This window comes from Pecten maximus, chromosome 3 (genome assembly GCF_902652985.1).
Source record: "Pecten maximus chromosome 3, xPecMax1.1, whole genome shotgun sequence".
Taxonomy (NCBI): Eukaryota; Metazoa; Mollusca; class Bivalvia; order Pectinida; family Pectinidae; genus Pecten; species Pecten maximus.
Window position 1 is genome coordinate 32,865,746 of NC_047017.1, and position 15,905 is coordinate 32,881,650.

Genomic DNA, 15,905 nt, shown 5'->3' on the forward strand with positions numbered 1-15,905 from the left:
AGTGTAAACCTCAGACACCATTAACCGGTACGTAGTCTGAGTGTGTAAACCCCGGACACCATTAACCGGTACGTAGTCTTAGTGTGTAAACCCCAGACACCATTAACCGGTACGTAGTCTCAGTGTGTAAACCCCAGACACCATTAACCGGTACGTAGTCTCATTTTGTAAACATCGGACACCATTAACCGGTACGTATCCTCAGTGTGTAAACCTCAAACACCATTAACCGGTACGTAGTCTTAGTGTGCGAACCTCAGACACAATTAGTCGGTAGGTAGTCTCAGTGTGTAAACCTCAGACACCATTAACAGGTACGTAGTCTCAGTGTGTAAACCTCAGACACCATTAACCGGTACATAGCCTCAGTGTGTAAACCTCAGACACCATTAACCGGTACGTAGTCTCAGTGTGTAAACCTCAGACACCATTAACCGGTACGTATCCTCAGTGTGTAAACCTCAGACACCATTAACCGGTATGTATCGTGAGTGTGTAAAACTGAGACACCATTAACCGGTACATAGCCTCAGTGTGTAACACAGATCACACACATTTTACGGTAACTATGTTAACAGGTCATCTATTATTAAGGAATTACCTCCCCTGATACCCTCACCAACCTTCCATATGTATATAGGTCTATGTTTGTTTACCATCTGTTAATTATAAGGAAAGGACTAAGATAGGCTATGCCTGATGTCCAATCCTATTGACTTAACATCATGTAAATAAAATATGTTGAAATTGAAAATTGAACAGGTCATCTAGATATCATCATTATATATTTACATGTCCACTGTGTGTTCTCTATATGAAGGTACTAACAAAATTAGCGTTCATTCCTAGGTTAACAATTAACCTGCCGCGTATGAATACATGACCGCTTTACACACGCGTAGAATGCAGAAGTGTGAATATAAAATCGCGTTTGATTACACATGAAATAATGTTTTATCAACTTTAAAACTTGTTAATAATTGTAAAATAATTGTAAAATTGAAGACAACATTTCAATATTTTTCTTTCATGATGATTAAAATAATGAATTTGTGTGGAACTATATTTTGTGTACTTGTGTACTTGATTACCTTTCCCGCCAAATTGGAACTTTCTGTTCCGCTGTTACATCGATCATTCAGCTGTTTCGTCACTACGTATAACGAACGTAGAATACTGTTTCTTATGATTTTTTTCAAAGATTACGTTGAAAAATAGTTTTGAAATGTAAATATAAGAAATAATTGTTATTTTTTGTTGTTCACTGGTGTATGAACGGCATTTTTTGACAGAGATTTCAACATGACGCTACACCAGTGAACAACAAAAAATAACAATTATTTCTTAAATATTTCAATTTCTACTCAATTTAGACTCAATGAAACTACCAAATTTAATCGGTTTTATTTGCCCATGAATTTAATCAGATTAAGATCATTCTAATACTGCTTTAATTGCATACAAATGGACTATTTGGAAATGTCGAAACGATATAAAATACAATAGAAATATATTGACTGACGCTTCCATCTTTGAAAAGGTAAAAGCATTATTAGTAAGTAATTTAGAAATGTACATTAAATCGAAGAAAAAGAAAATAGTGACGATAAACTATGTTCAGAATGTTTTAAATGCTTTATTATAGAAACAACAATTGAACTATAGAATGAATGAATGAATGAATGAATGAATGAATGCAAGTAATACAAAAATAAATGTATAAATTATCATTAAAAAATTAAAGTAATTAAAAAAATAAGATAAAGAAAAAAGTGCTATGATGATAACCCTGGAGGCTCTTGGTGCTACGCACCTATAATAAATAACATTATGGTAAATTACAAAATGCATGTGAACAATATATGGGAATGCAATTGAGTATGTAGCATGTGCTTTTGTGTATTTGTTTGTATGTGTATTGTACGTGTGGTTATTTTTGGAAGCGGGTTAATATGTAAAGTGCATACTGTGTGAATATGTTTTATATGCGTGCGCGTCCTCTGTGTGTGGCTGAGATTGTTGGTTCGGGTTAGTATGTAAAATGCATATTGTGTGAATATATTTTGTATGCGTGCACGTTCTCTGTGTGTGACTGAGATTGTTGATTGAGCAGGTGTGGACTGTATAGGTGAATGTGTTGTGCGTGTGCATGATACCGTGTGTGTGTGCGTAATCCTATGTGGGCGTATGTGAGTGCGTGTATAATTTGGCATAAGGTGCAGGATGATGCGCATAGTATATATTGGAGTATGGAGTGTGCAATAGTTAAAAATGAGAATGTAAGGGAAAAAATCCAGCAAAATTGAAATGATGAGCCCAACAGTCTGAGCACAAAAAAAAAAAAAAAAAAAAAAAAGATCATTCTTTGAAAAAAAAAAAAAAAAAACAGTGCACAAGTCGCCCGCCTGCTTCTTCCCGATCTGTAGGTATAACCGATACAGTACATAAATCAGGCCATTGTTTGGAAACATATCATAGGCTCAATTTGCAGGAATAGTTCTGAGTCAGAAATAACAAACATGTGAGATAATCAGGGCTTTGGAAGAAGTGAATGGGGCTGTTCTGTTATATCTAGGCCGGTACAATAGGCATCATTGAGGCCTACATTACGATTATGAAAATTTAAATGAATTCTATAACATGAATACGGATCAAAATGTCTAATTCCCGCTCCAGAATGATGCCTGATTCGGTATATGTTCAGGATTAGTTCACAATGCTTTACATTTGTCCATTTCCAAGCAAAATAGATTCGTAATCATCACGGCTTGATTATCCTGAAGTCATGGTCCTGTAAATTGTCCGAATGGACAGTTGACTGGAAATCATTCGTGTATAGTCACTCTGTGACAGGCGGTCTCAATCTGAATAAATGTATACAAGGAAGCTGTAGCGCTCGTATCAATGCCATAACTAACTCCATAACATATTTCTTAAAGATGGCTGTTCAGTCATTATTCTTCTGCACAGCTGGTGGAGCGTTTTTCTAATAGTCTTTCAATTCAACGACAAACTCAATGTTTCAATTAAATCATGCTATATTCGATATTGTTTTATGGTTAATGTGTTGCCTAATCTTATTTTGTTTTAATTATACAGTTTGGCCATCATCTTATGTTGATTATTTCTTTTAGCACAAACCATTAGGCTTGCACAAGTTCTAGTAACTGAAGACTTGTACCACTTCAATTAATTAGGAAAAATACGTGTTAATTGAAATATAAGGATTGCATGTTGCTGTGGTTGATTTCATTGGGTAATGAACTGAGTTGCTCTTGAGACAAATTTAACATGAACTTCGCAATTAATTAAATTTGTCTCAAGAGCAACTCAGTTCATTACCCAATGAAATCGACCAAAGCAACATTCAATCCTTAAGCCATTGTCTACAGTCAGTATATTTATTTGGTGTAAACAGATGTTTGCATCAGTAAGTATATAACTTCTTTAATATCTTTTTTTAGAACAGGAACGAAGTTTCGTGTCGCTATTGCTATCGCATTCTGAGAGAATATGCAAACGATGGATTTTTACCCCCACCGGTTCTTGATCACTAGCTAATTTACTGAGATATCTATTATCTCAAACTTCCATTCACAAGCCAATTAATGATGTTTTCATTATGATACTCGTATTCTTTTTGCTATCTACGATGTGCTTTAAACAATGAATAATTAAAAAAAATTGTATGTTTTTCTGACACCTTGTATTGGAAATAAGGTACTTGATATGTAAGAAGTAGACCAGGTTTTTTTTAAAAAGAATACCAATTTACTTAATCCTATTAGGATCTAAGCCTTGGTGGCAGAGTGGTGATTGAGCTGGCTCTGTGAACTTATGTTAGTAGACTGTTAGTAACCTCAGTGGCCCAAATACCTGAGGCCCTATTTATGTTTGGAGCATTTAAATGTTTTATTTTCAAGAAAAAAAGCGTGTCTGTAAAATGCTACCATAGAAGACATCAGTTCCAAACCAGATCTTGCTCATTGTTTTCTTTTCGTTTGTATAATCAGTCCGTAAGTGCGAACTAAAAGTAGTTCAATGCTAATATTTACCACTTGTGATTTAAAAACAAAATCAATCTAATTAACGGAATTCAAGTTTTCCCGCCATTCTAGGTTTTGAGCTTGTTAATATCCCTGCCATGTTGCCCCATGTAAAAAATTGTGCCTAAGATAATAGAAAAAAAAGGAAAAGAATAATGGCCCAACTCTGGAAATAAACAGTAGTGAAGTCTACTAAAAATGTTATATTTTTAATACATATGCATGCTATTTATAATATTCCTTTATGTTAAATTTATATTGATAAAGATCAATAAAAGACAATTATTTAATTTGATATTCATGTACACTGTATTTAGTATTATTTACCACTTTAAAACCAATAATATGTATTTTAGAAGTAGACCAACCTGGTGACACGCAAACAACATCTTTTGAATTTGATAACAAAGTTTTGACATACTGACCATAAGGGTTTCAGATATTTATCTATCAAACAACTTTAATATTAAATAATGAAATGTTTGTTTTGATTAAGAAATATGTGGTTAAAATTGACCAGCCGCCATTATTATGTGTTACATACATAAACATTGTCCATTCAGACTATTTATTCAGTGAATAGCTTTAAGACAGTTTAAACACGCACTGGCGTAACCACCCATTGAAATTTGAACCCTCGTTCAACTAACCTGGAACAGGAAGACTAACAATAACACCACAGGTACACGAGCAGTCAAATACAACTTATATCGATGTCATCTAATGATTCCAGTGATTTAATCATCACATGCATAAGTCAACAATTAAGATACTGAATGTGGAAGGGGCATTATATATAGGTGTTTCTGGCTATGTTTTAATATAAGACTAGACATGCCCCTTTGCTACGACCGATTGACTGCAACTGATGGCCAACAATAGCATGGTTCACTCATTGTTAAACACAAAGAATAAAATAATGTAGTATCAAACATCTCGACTTCCAGCCCACTTCAAAATTGTTGTGGGATAAGTGTTTACCATCCGCTGTTGGGATTTCATTAGGGATGTCTTTCCGGTTTTATTTATATCGGCTAATCAAAATGACAGGATCGATAGCCCTGACCTGTCGTTGAATTTCGAAGCGAAGCCTAGCGGAGAATAGAAAAACTACGGCAGGTAATCCAGCCTATGTCTTAATCCTGCCTTGAAAACGAAAGTAAAAAAATAAGTTTGATCATCGTGGAAATTTACATGCATTCACAGAGAAACTATACACATGTCTTAGACTCATATGTTCATATGCAGGAACATTTTATATAAGCTCAAAACCAGCCCTATTTTACGTAGTCAAATGCAACCGAGCCTTCCAGGAGATTACTTCAGCTGTCACGTGACTAATCACTAATCAGCCAAAATGGCGGTTATGTCTAATGTAACTAAACCAGCGACCGTTCGCAGTTTCATATTCATTTGTATGTTGCTAGAATACGCGAGAAATATCTCCTGGAATTGAAGGCAAGTTGTAACAAACTAAGTTGCCGTTTTTCATGAGGATTTTATTAAATAAGGTTATTATTTGTTTATTTGAAAAGAATCTTACGATTATGATCCGTGACTGATGTACTGGCGTCTTGTCAAAACTTGACATATCTCGTCGGACAACGCGACCGCAATTTACTATCAGAGTTAAAATATGGTATTAGGGGTCATAAAATAGATGATTGCTAGGCCTAATTAACATCTTATAGTATAAATAAAATTTAAACCAACTTAGACTGTGTACAGCTTGGATTTTATCTTTGTCTGTACAACATATTCTGTTAATAGACCGATTTGTCATTTAGTTGATTTTTTTTTCAAAGTTTAGAAGCAGATTTACTGATTCAGGAGTATATCAATAATCTTCCACAAGCATTAAAGAACTAGGGAAAGAACTATACTCAGCTATTGGAAAGTTGTCAGCAGATAGATATATAGAATATGAATAACCAGATTAAGACATTTCATCTGATACAAATGTAACTGTCTGACTATAAAATCCAGTTCTAAATGTCTTATTATATGACCTCAGACCCTGACATTTCTCAGGGCCTTTGGGCCTTTCATTAAATCAAGCCAATGCAATAAATCGTTAATAGGGAAGGATGGTATTCTTTGGAGATTTACATATTCCAAATAAAAGCCGAAAGTTAACGGGTACAGTCATATGGTTACGTTGATATAAATATTCACACATATATATAAATACAAATGTATATAGATGTTTGGTAATTGATATTGCTAATATCTGAACAATTTTGTCCGTTTTGTGGGTTTTCCTGCATAGGTTAGCCATCTGAGCAAGCAATAGCGATTGCAGGCAAAGGTTGCTAAAGCATGTTTGTTGCTTCATTATGAGAGCTTACATAGAATGTAGTATTAAAAACAGCAAATTGTGTAACCTATGATGGAATTGTTGAGGTATTAAATATAGATAAATGGAGCTGGCGTGCTTTAGAGAAATGTAATTGAACGATTTCACCTGTGACGTTATCAATAATTCTGCTCCATAAATGGCCGTAGATTAAATTCTGATGAATGATTGGTAACCTTGGTCTTGAAACACGTTACAGATTCCAACATTCCTCGCGTTACATGGAAACAGAGGGAGTACATCACAAGGCATGGACAATCGGTCACACTTTTGGCTCAGGTTAACTCGTCTACCAAGGTTGCCATCGCCTCCTTATTCCGCGATCACAAGATATTCCCTGTGAAGTCGACAAATGTCACCTTCAAATTACAGCAGGGCGACTACGTCGCCTTTACATTAACCAACGTCACGACAGCAGACGATGGGGCTTACTTCGCTGTAGCCACCAACACCCGGGCAAGTGGCTGGAGTGGTCCAGTCCATCTCACAGTTCTCAGTGGTGGTATGTAGATCACAAATCAATGTGTAGCTATTATTTATGCATATAAAAATTGTTCTTTTCAAAAGTCTTGGTAATAAAGTGAATTAAGAGAATTTCCAGTTAATATTAACACAATTTATATTCGATTTTTTTTGGAAAATAAAAGATTTCGATTTTTTTCAATTATTCAAAATTATAATAGAAGTTTCAGTTTATGTTATTTATTCATATTTTTAAATTCAATTTAAGAAACTGGCCAAAATGCCTCCGGTTCCTCTCCGACAAGGTATGTACTATTTATAATTTGCTATACATTTATATGTAGGTAATTGTTGTGGCCTTATTGCATAAAGTCTGTATGTGTTACAGTAGCATGCACCGCGGCTGGTCATTACGGGCACCATTGCTTTCAAAGGAAGTTGCAGGGAAACGAAATATTATTAAATCATTGTGTTATGGTTCGAGCGAAATATACATCGAACGATGTTGCGTGGGAACGCAATAGCGTGAGAAAATATTATCGTATTCATAAAAGCATACTGCAGATATCTGATATAGGTCAAGTGTGATAGTGTTAACTAATTATATTTTTGCGTGCTAAATCTTGCAATTATATCCCATATGAACGCAACATATGTATACAAAGTACTGTAGCTAACGTACCACATATAGTGTATATATGTAATCACATGATATTGTAATTGTCGTATATCGTATAATTTCTATTTGCTAGCATGCTGAGATATTACGTATGATCTGTATTTGTTAGCACTGATTGTTTTAGCTGACCTATTACATTCACGTTGAAAGCTTGTTTTACATGCCCTTCAATCGCCGCTCTGGGCCCTTGGTCATTCTCTGGTTATACAGGGCAATTCTCTGATTACATTGGTCCATTCTGGTCAATTTTCTGGCTAGTTACTCGTGTCAATTCTCAGGTTACACTTATTCCTTCTCTGGTTACTCTGGTCAATTTTCTGTTTAGTTACTTTGGAACATTCTCTGGTTAGTGACTTCGGTCCATTCTCTGGCTAGCTACTATGGTCAATTCTCTGGTAAGATACTCTGAATCATTTTCTGTTTACACTGATCCATTCCTAGGTTACTCTGGTCAATTCACTTGTTAGATACTCTGAACCATTTTCTGTTTGCACTGATCAATTCCTTGGTTACTATGGTCAATTCACTGGTTAGATACTCTGAACCATTCTCTGGTAACTCTGATTCATTTTCTGGTAACACTTATTCATTCTCTGGTTAATCTGGTCAATTATCTGGCTACTTTGGTCAATTCCCTGGTTATACTGAACCATTCTCTGATTAAATTGGTCAATACTGGTCAATTCTCTGGTCAATTACTCTGGTCCATTATCTGGCTTTCTACTTTGGTCAATTATCTGACTAGTTACTCTGTTCCAATTTCTGGTTAGATACTCTGAACCATTCTCTGGCTACTTTGGTCCATTCATTGGTTACTCTGGTCCATTCTCAGGTTAGATACTCTGAATCATTCTCTGGTTACATTGGTCCATTCCCTAGTTTCAATTGTCCATTCTCTGGTTACTCTGGTGCATTCTCCGATTACTCTGGTCCCAAAAAGGTCCATTCCCTAGTTTCTCTTGTCCATTTCCTAGTTACTCTGGTCCACACTTTGATTATCCTGATCCCTTCTCTGGTTTCTCCTGTCTATTCCCTGGTTACTCTGGTCCACCTTTTGATTATTCTGGTCCATTCTCTGGTTACACTAGTCCATTATCTGGTTACTCTGGTCCATTCTCTGATTACTCTGGTTCATTCTCTGGTTACACTTGTCCATTCTCTGACTACTCTGGTCCATTCTCTGATCACTTTGGTTCATTCCCTGGTTACTCTGGTTCATTCGTTGGTTACATGGGTCCATTTTATCGACAACTGAAATTGACAAGTTTAGTATCTTTATTGAGTCCAACACTATCAGGAATCGACAGGTATATAACGGGGTATTACTGCCGACAAACGGAATGATCCACATAAACCATTCTGAAGTCCATGATTGGCTATCCTTGTAGATGTTATACTTAATGATGCATGCATTGTATTTTAGATGCATGTTTATATTCGTCGGTATGGTCTGCATGATACAGCATTTTATCTGTGGAAGACTTGTGTCATATGTTTGTGAGTATAATTTCTAATTAACAACATATAAGATGATAACAATCCGTTTTCCATGAAACCTTTTACAACAACCCTAGATTATTAATAAGTGAAGGCGCCGTTTGGTTTGTTTGTTTTTGTTTAACGTCCTGTTAACAGCCAGGGTCATTTAAGGATGTGCCGGAGTACCCGGAGATAAATTACCGGCCTACGGTCAGTACCTGGCAACTGCCCTATGTAGGTTTCGAACTCGCAACCCAGTGGTGGAGGGCTAGTGTTAAAGTGTTGGGACACCTTAACCACTCGGCCACCGCGACCCCTATGAATGCGCCGAACTTAGTTTGAAGCATATATCGGTTGAATCTTGGCTCTAACAGTTATCTTTGATCTTAACGCTTACCGCTTGGGTAAAGAGATTCCTACTATTACCTTATCATTTACAGGAGGGACACTTGTACCAGTTACAATATGCCGTGGCGCAGGACGAAACTCCAGCATTAAAAAAGTGTTTTTCATCACTGTTTTCATTCTGTAAATGATTGATGGCAAAAGGTGTCCCGAACAGAGCTCATTTAATACCAGAAATGGTAAGGTATTCATATGAACAATACATATTTTCACTTGCCATTCCGGTAAAAGCTTTCGGAAAATTATGACAATCTGTATGATTTTTGAGTCAACGAACAAAATGTGTTGTCGCACCAAAGTCATATTCATCGTTCTGTAAACAGGATCCTTATTCGGATAGGACTAATGCGATACTGCAACATATCGACTGCTTCATACATTTTATTTTTAGGTCACCTGAGACAAAGTCTCAAGTGACCTATTCTAATCGCCTTTTGTCCGGCGTCGTGCGTCGTCCGTCGTGCGGTGTGCGTCGTGCGTCGTGCGTCCGTAAACAATTTACATTTTCAACTTCTTCTCCAAAAACACTAAGCCAAATTCAATGAAATTTGGCCGGAAGCTTCTATGGCTGAGGGTGAACCAAAATTGTGAATTATATGGTCCCCACCCCCCAGGGGCCTGAGGGGCGGGGCCAAAAAGGGTCAAATTGACTAAAACTTCAAAAATCTTCTTCTCTACTCTCAGATAAGGTGGAATCAAACACTCTTCAGAGATGGAAGGGCCATAAGGTGCTTTACCAAATTTGTGAATTTCATGACCCTGGGTACTTACGTTTGCCCCTGGGGAGGGGGTAAACTTTACTATAGTTTATATAGGGAAATCACATTTTTGACTATTATTTGTTAGATTTATATTGGAATTAATTCTAACTTGGTTCAAATTATCAGCATGGGATGAACGTTTGATGTTATACAAATGTTGGCCCGGGTTGACCCCCAGGGGCTGATGGGCGGGGCCAAAAAGGGTTAAATTGACTGAAATTTCAAACATCTTCTTTTCTACTCTCAGATATAGTAGAATCAAATACTCTTCATAGATGGAAGGGTCTTGAGGTGCTTTACCAAAATTGTGAATTTCATGACCCTGGGGTCTCAAGTTTGCCCCTGGGGAGGGGGTAAACTTTACTATAGTTTATATAGGGAAATCACATTTTTGACTATTATTTGTAGAATTTCTATTGGAATTCGTTCTAACTTGGTTCAAATTATCAGCATAGGATGACAGTTTGATGGCATGTACATGTTGGCCCTGGTTGATCCCCAGGGGCTGATGGGCGGGGCCAAAAAGGGTCAAATTGACTGAAATTTCAAACATCTTCTTTTCTACTCTCAGATATAGTAGAATCAAATACTCTTCATAGATGGAAGGGTCTTGAGGTGCTTTACCAAAATTGTGAATTTCATGACCCTGGGGTCTCAAGTTTGCCCCTGGGGAGGGGGTAAACTTTACTATAGTTTATATAGGGAAATCACATTTTTGACTATTATTTGTAGAATTTCTATTGGAATTCGTTCTAACTTGGTTCAAATTATCAGCATAGGATGACAGTTTGATGGCATGTACATGTTGGCCCTGGTTGATCCCCAGGGGCTGATGGGCGGGGTCAAAAAGGGTCAAATTGACTGAAATTTCAAACATCTTCTTTTCTACTCTCAGATATTGTAGAATCAAATACTCTTCATAGATTTAAGGGTCTTGAGGTGCTTTACCAAAATTGTGAATTTCATGACCCTGGGGTCTCAAGTTTGCCCCTGGGGAGGGGGTAAACTTTACTATAGTTTATATAGGGAAATCACATTTTTGACTATTATTTGTAGAATTTCTATTGGAATCTATTCTAACTTGGGTTACATTATCAGCTTGGGATGACAGTTTGATTGTATGTACATGTTTGCCCTGACTGACCCCCAGGGGCTGATGGGCGAGGGTCAAATTAACTGAAATTTTTAAAACCTTATTTGTTTTGAAATTCATTCTAAATTTGTTAACATTATCAGCATGGGATGACTGCTTAATGGTGTGCACATGTTGGCCCTGACTGATCCCTTAGACTGATGATGGGTCAGGCCAAAAAGTGTCAATTAAATTAACTGAAATATTTCAAATCTCAGGTGACCGTTAAGGCCCATGGGCCTCTTGTTCTAATATGAATTCAAATTGTGTTGGGCATTGTTCACCACACTTTCTATCTATACAACACACTTGTTATTGATACTTTTACCCGCCTAGCGTACTTGTGTTCTTTAATTATTTTATTATAAGGATATTAATGTTTTATGACTTATTATCTGTATAATTTTGATGTTTGCGGGTCATTGTCCACTACATTTCCCTTCTAGTAAATACAATACACTAGTCATTTTAACTTTATCGGGCATTGCATATTTGTAAAGCTCAACTTATTTATTTAAAGTCATCTGATAACTTTTCTTTAGCTGGGATGTGGTTTATTTATATATGAGCATATGCATTTATTTAGAAACCCGCCAAACTACTTATACTGCTACCATAACATGTGATATACATTGTGATACTTATTTTATTACAACATGATGTACATATACAACGTTTAATTCCTTTATTTCTTTTCTGTATACTTTAAACTACGATGTATAGGGTATGCACATTACATTTATGTGTTTAAATATTGCTTGTTCTTTGTCAGATTACATGATATTAATCCCCCACCCCTGAATAAATGACAAATTGTATAATTTTAATAATGTACTCTATCAGACAGGTTGACGGAACCGAAGGTAAAATGGGTTCTTTTATAGGTATATACATACAAAATATCTTATATTTTCGTTTCACACCTGCTCACGTAAAATCTTATCTAATTGAGATGTGTGAAAATATTGCATTGTTGTAATATCAATTTTTTTGTTATATACTGAAAGGAAATATAAACGCAATCAGAAATAACCCGGATTACGGAAAATAAAATGATGCTCAGAATGAATGTATTAATGATTGACAGAAAGGGAACCAATTTGTTAATTTGTGGCTGTTTTCCTGAGTAAACAACATATGGAATGGGTACTTGCCTTATACAAGAATAAAGAGTAGGGTCTAGAAATTTGAAAATAAGAAAATATGCACATTTGAACTTCAAATGAGCGATTGAGGGTATGGAGTTCATACAGATTCAAATATTTAGTTATGTGAGAATATAATCACATTTTTAACATCTGCGTTTATTTTTCCTGTAAGTATAGATACGTGTTGAGCTATGAAAGATAAACCTAAATAAGTATAGATGTAACACAATTAGATAACAAAATTTAGTATTTTTTCCAGAAATAACATTTTATTATCCTTTTTTTTAAAGTATGTCTTCATGAACATTGCATATAGTCATTTAGTCATGTACATGTATAAAAATATGGACATTTTATTATCTATAATTGTTATTATTTATCGTATTTATTTTTATACCACTTGTTTTTACAAAAACATGTCATATGTATGATCTCTAAGTCTTTAGATATTTACAATCCACCAACAGCTGTTTAAAGTCCCTGTTTATGTAATAACAATTACAAATACGTGTGATGTGTAGCATTTGTCGTTGTATTTCTCGGGGTTAAATATCTACAATCCACCAACAGCTGTGTAAAAAGTCCCTGCTTATGCAATACGTATGATGTGTAGCATGCGTCGTTGTATTTCCTAGGTTTTAATAAACAGCTATATACCAATTTCCTCTGATGTTTTGTGATTATTTAAAACATATATTTCTACCACAATACTCTGTGTTGTTCCATTCTCAAACCATTGTATAAATGTGCCGGCTGTTGGATTTATATATATATATATATATATATATGTTATATTCCACTAGTTGAATATAACCTTCCGGTCTTTTGATTGGTCAAGAATTCGAACTTTGTAATGAACTGTCGTTGGTTTTAATAATATGCATAATTCTGAGAAATTGCAAGAATGATTAGTAATCCTGAAATATTAAGTACCACTGCCAATATCTGTTTTCACATCCTAAGCCATCGTAGATAACTGTTGTATTGATAGAGCATGATTTTATAACATGCAGGCTTGTTATCAATGATCAGATAAATGTAAACTCTACACGAATACAGATTTGTTCGTGGCCTCGTTGGTCAAACGACCACAAGTTGATTTACGAGGGATGATTGATATGTTGTAAACCTCGTATTGAAAGAGGTACTCAAGAATGTTCTTTTTAAGTTCTACTATTCTCTGACTATATTGGGCCGTGTACCCAAGGACTGGACTCATTTGGTTAGTTTTTATCGACGAGGTAGCACTTAAAAGTAAACAAGACTAGCGGCTTTTGTAAAGTGGACCAAATCGGTGACAGCGCAGTGATCCAATATTTACATAATAGGTTAAACACCTAAGGGTATCCACAATGATATGGTAGTAACACTAGGGAAAGATGTCCCTTCATATGCTACAGTGAAAAGGTGGGTGGCGGAATATAAGCGCGGCCGACAGATCCTTGAGGATGACCCCTGTCCTTGAAGGCCTATCAATGTTACAACCCAACAAATTGCCAATAAAGTTCATGATATTGTTATGACTAACATACGAGTCACAGAAAGATGTATAATCAGTAGGGTTGGCATTTTACAGGAAAAGGTGCATTCTATTCTGACCGAGGATCTTGCAACGACAAAGCTTTCGATCCGATGGGTACCAAGACTTCTGACAGTTTATCCGAAACACACCAGGCGCACATTATCGCATGCTAATCTTAACGTTTTTGAGGAAGATCCTGCCAAATTTCTTCAGAGATTTGTCACTATGAATGAAACATGGGTCCAAAATTTTATCCCAGAGGCCAAACAACAATCGAAACAATGGTAACACCACGAGTCTTCCCTGCCAAAGAAAGCAAAGACTATTCCATCAGCTGGGAAGATTACGGCCTCCTTTTTTTGGATGTCAATGGTGTTCTGGTGATAGATTATGTACAAAAAGGACAAACTATCAATGGCACATACTATGCTTCACTTCTGAGGTAATAACGGGAAAATAATGTGTGTTATTCAGGGAGCCAGAAATTGGTTCCGATTAAAACGGAACTCGGAAGTTCCGAGTTCCGTTTAAGATAAACGGAACTAGGAACCGTTTGTCTTAAACGGAACTCAGAACTGGAACCAATATTAATAAAGCTAATACATAGTATTTCAGTTTTTCTTAAACGGAACTCGGAACTTTAAACTAATACATTGCAGCTACATTTTACTTATACGGAACTCGGATATGTTTATTTCATTACCCTACGAAAGTCTACATATTTAGAAGACATGTCGCGTTGACACGTGTACACAAGAATGAAAAGCCATGTGGCTAAGTGACAAGATTCGATCACCTACCTGAGATATAGCCTTTCTTTGAATAGGAATTTTCTGAAAACATATCATTATAAGTCTTTTGTATTTCGTCTCACCTGGTTGCACAGGAAAACCTCTCTCACCTAAATATCCAATCAGTAGGCCCCGATGCATTCATCTCCCTATTAAATCTTCTGCCCAAACGGGGGAAAACCACAATCTGTTTCTATTTTTTTTGTTTTTTGTTTACGGGGATTCTCTGTACCGATATAGCTCGCGTCTGTTAACTTGGTTTGTCTGTACTGATACAGCTCGCGTTGGTTTCTCTGTACTGATTCAGCTCGCGTCTGTTTACGGGGTTTCCCTGAACTGACACAGCTCGCGTCTGTTAACGGGGTTTCCCTGAACTAACACAGCTCGCGTCTGTTTACGGGGGCTCTCTGTACTAACACAGCTCGCGTCTGTTTACGGGGCTCTCTGTACTAACACAGCTCGCGTCTGGTTACGGGGTTTCTCAGAACTGACACAGCTCGCGTCTGTTTACGGGGTTTCCCTGAACTGACACAGCTCGCGTCTGTTTACGGGAGTTTTCTGTACTAACACAGCTCGCGTCTGTTTACGGGGTTTCCCTGAACTGACACAGCTCGCGTCTGTTTACGGGGTTTCTCTGAACTGACACAGCTCGCATCTGTTTACGTGGGCTCTCTGTACTAACACAGCTCGCGTCTGTTTACGGGGCTCTCTGTACTAACACAGCTCGCGTCTGGTTACGGGGTTTCTCAGAACTGACACAGCTCGCGTCTGTTTACGGGGTTTCTCTGTACTAACACAGCTGGCGTCTGTTTACGGGGTTTCTCTGAACTGACACAGCTCGCGTCTGTTTACGGGGTTTCTCTGTACTAACACAGCTCGCGTCTGTTTACGGGGTCTCTCTGTACTAACACAGCTCGCGTCTGTTTACGGGGTTTCTCTGAACTGACACAGCTCGCGTCTGTTTACGGGGTTTCTCTAAACTGACACAGCTCGCGTCTGTTTACGGGGGCTCTCTGTACTAACACAGCTCGCGTCTGTTTACGGGGCCCTCTGTACTAACACAGCTCACGTCTGTTTACGGGGTTTCTCTTAACTGACACAGCTCGCGTCTGTTTACTGGGTTT

At 36.9% G+C, this 15,905-nt stretch overlaps 1 protein-coding gene across 5 annotated transcripts in view; it reads left to right on the forward strand.

Annotated features, from left to right (window-relative positions):
* The window catches only part of LOC117323946, a 63,261-nt gene extending 53,375 nt beyond the window's left edge, over positions 1-9,886 (forward strand). For 4 of the 5 annotated variants that reach the window (XM_033879486.1, XM_033879487.1, XM_033879485.1 and 1 more), the window contains 4 exons: positions 6,602-6,904; positions 7,133-7,169; positions 8,967-9,040; positions 9,463-9,886. In XM_033879486.1, coding sequence (XP_033735377.1) covers positions 6,602-6,904; positions 7,133-7,169; positions 8,967-9,040; positions 9,463-9,464 — 416 coding nt within the window. In that variant the 3' untranslated portion in view covers positions 9,465-9,886. The remainder of the gene's footprint in view (positions 1-6,601; positions 6,905-7,132; positions 7,170-8,966; positions 9,041-9,462) is intronic. The other variant, XM_033879489.1, reaches the window with a different exon arrangement.
* The last annotated feature ends 6,019 nt before the right edge of the window (positions 9,887-15,905 follow it).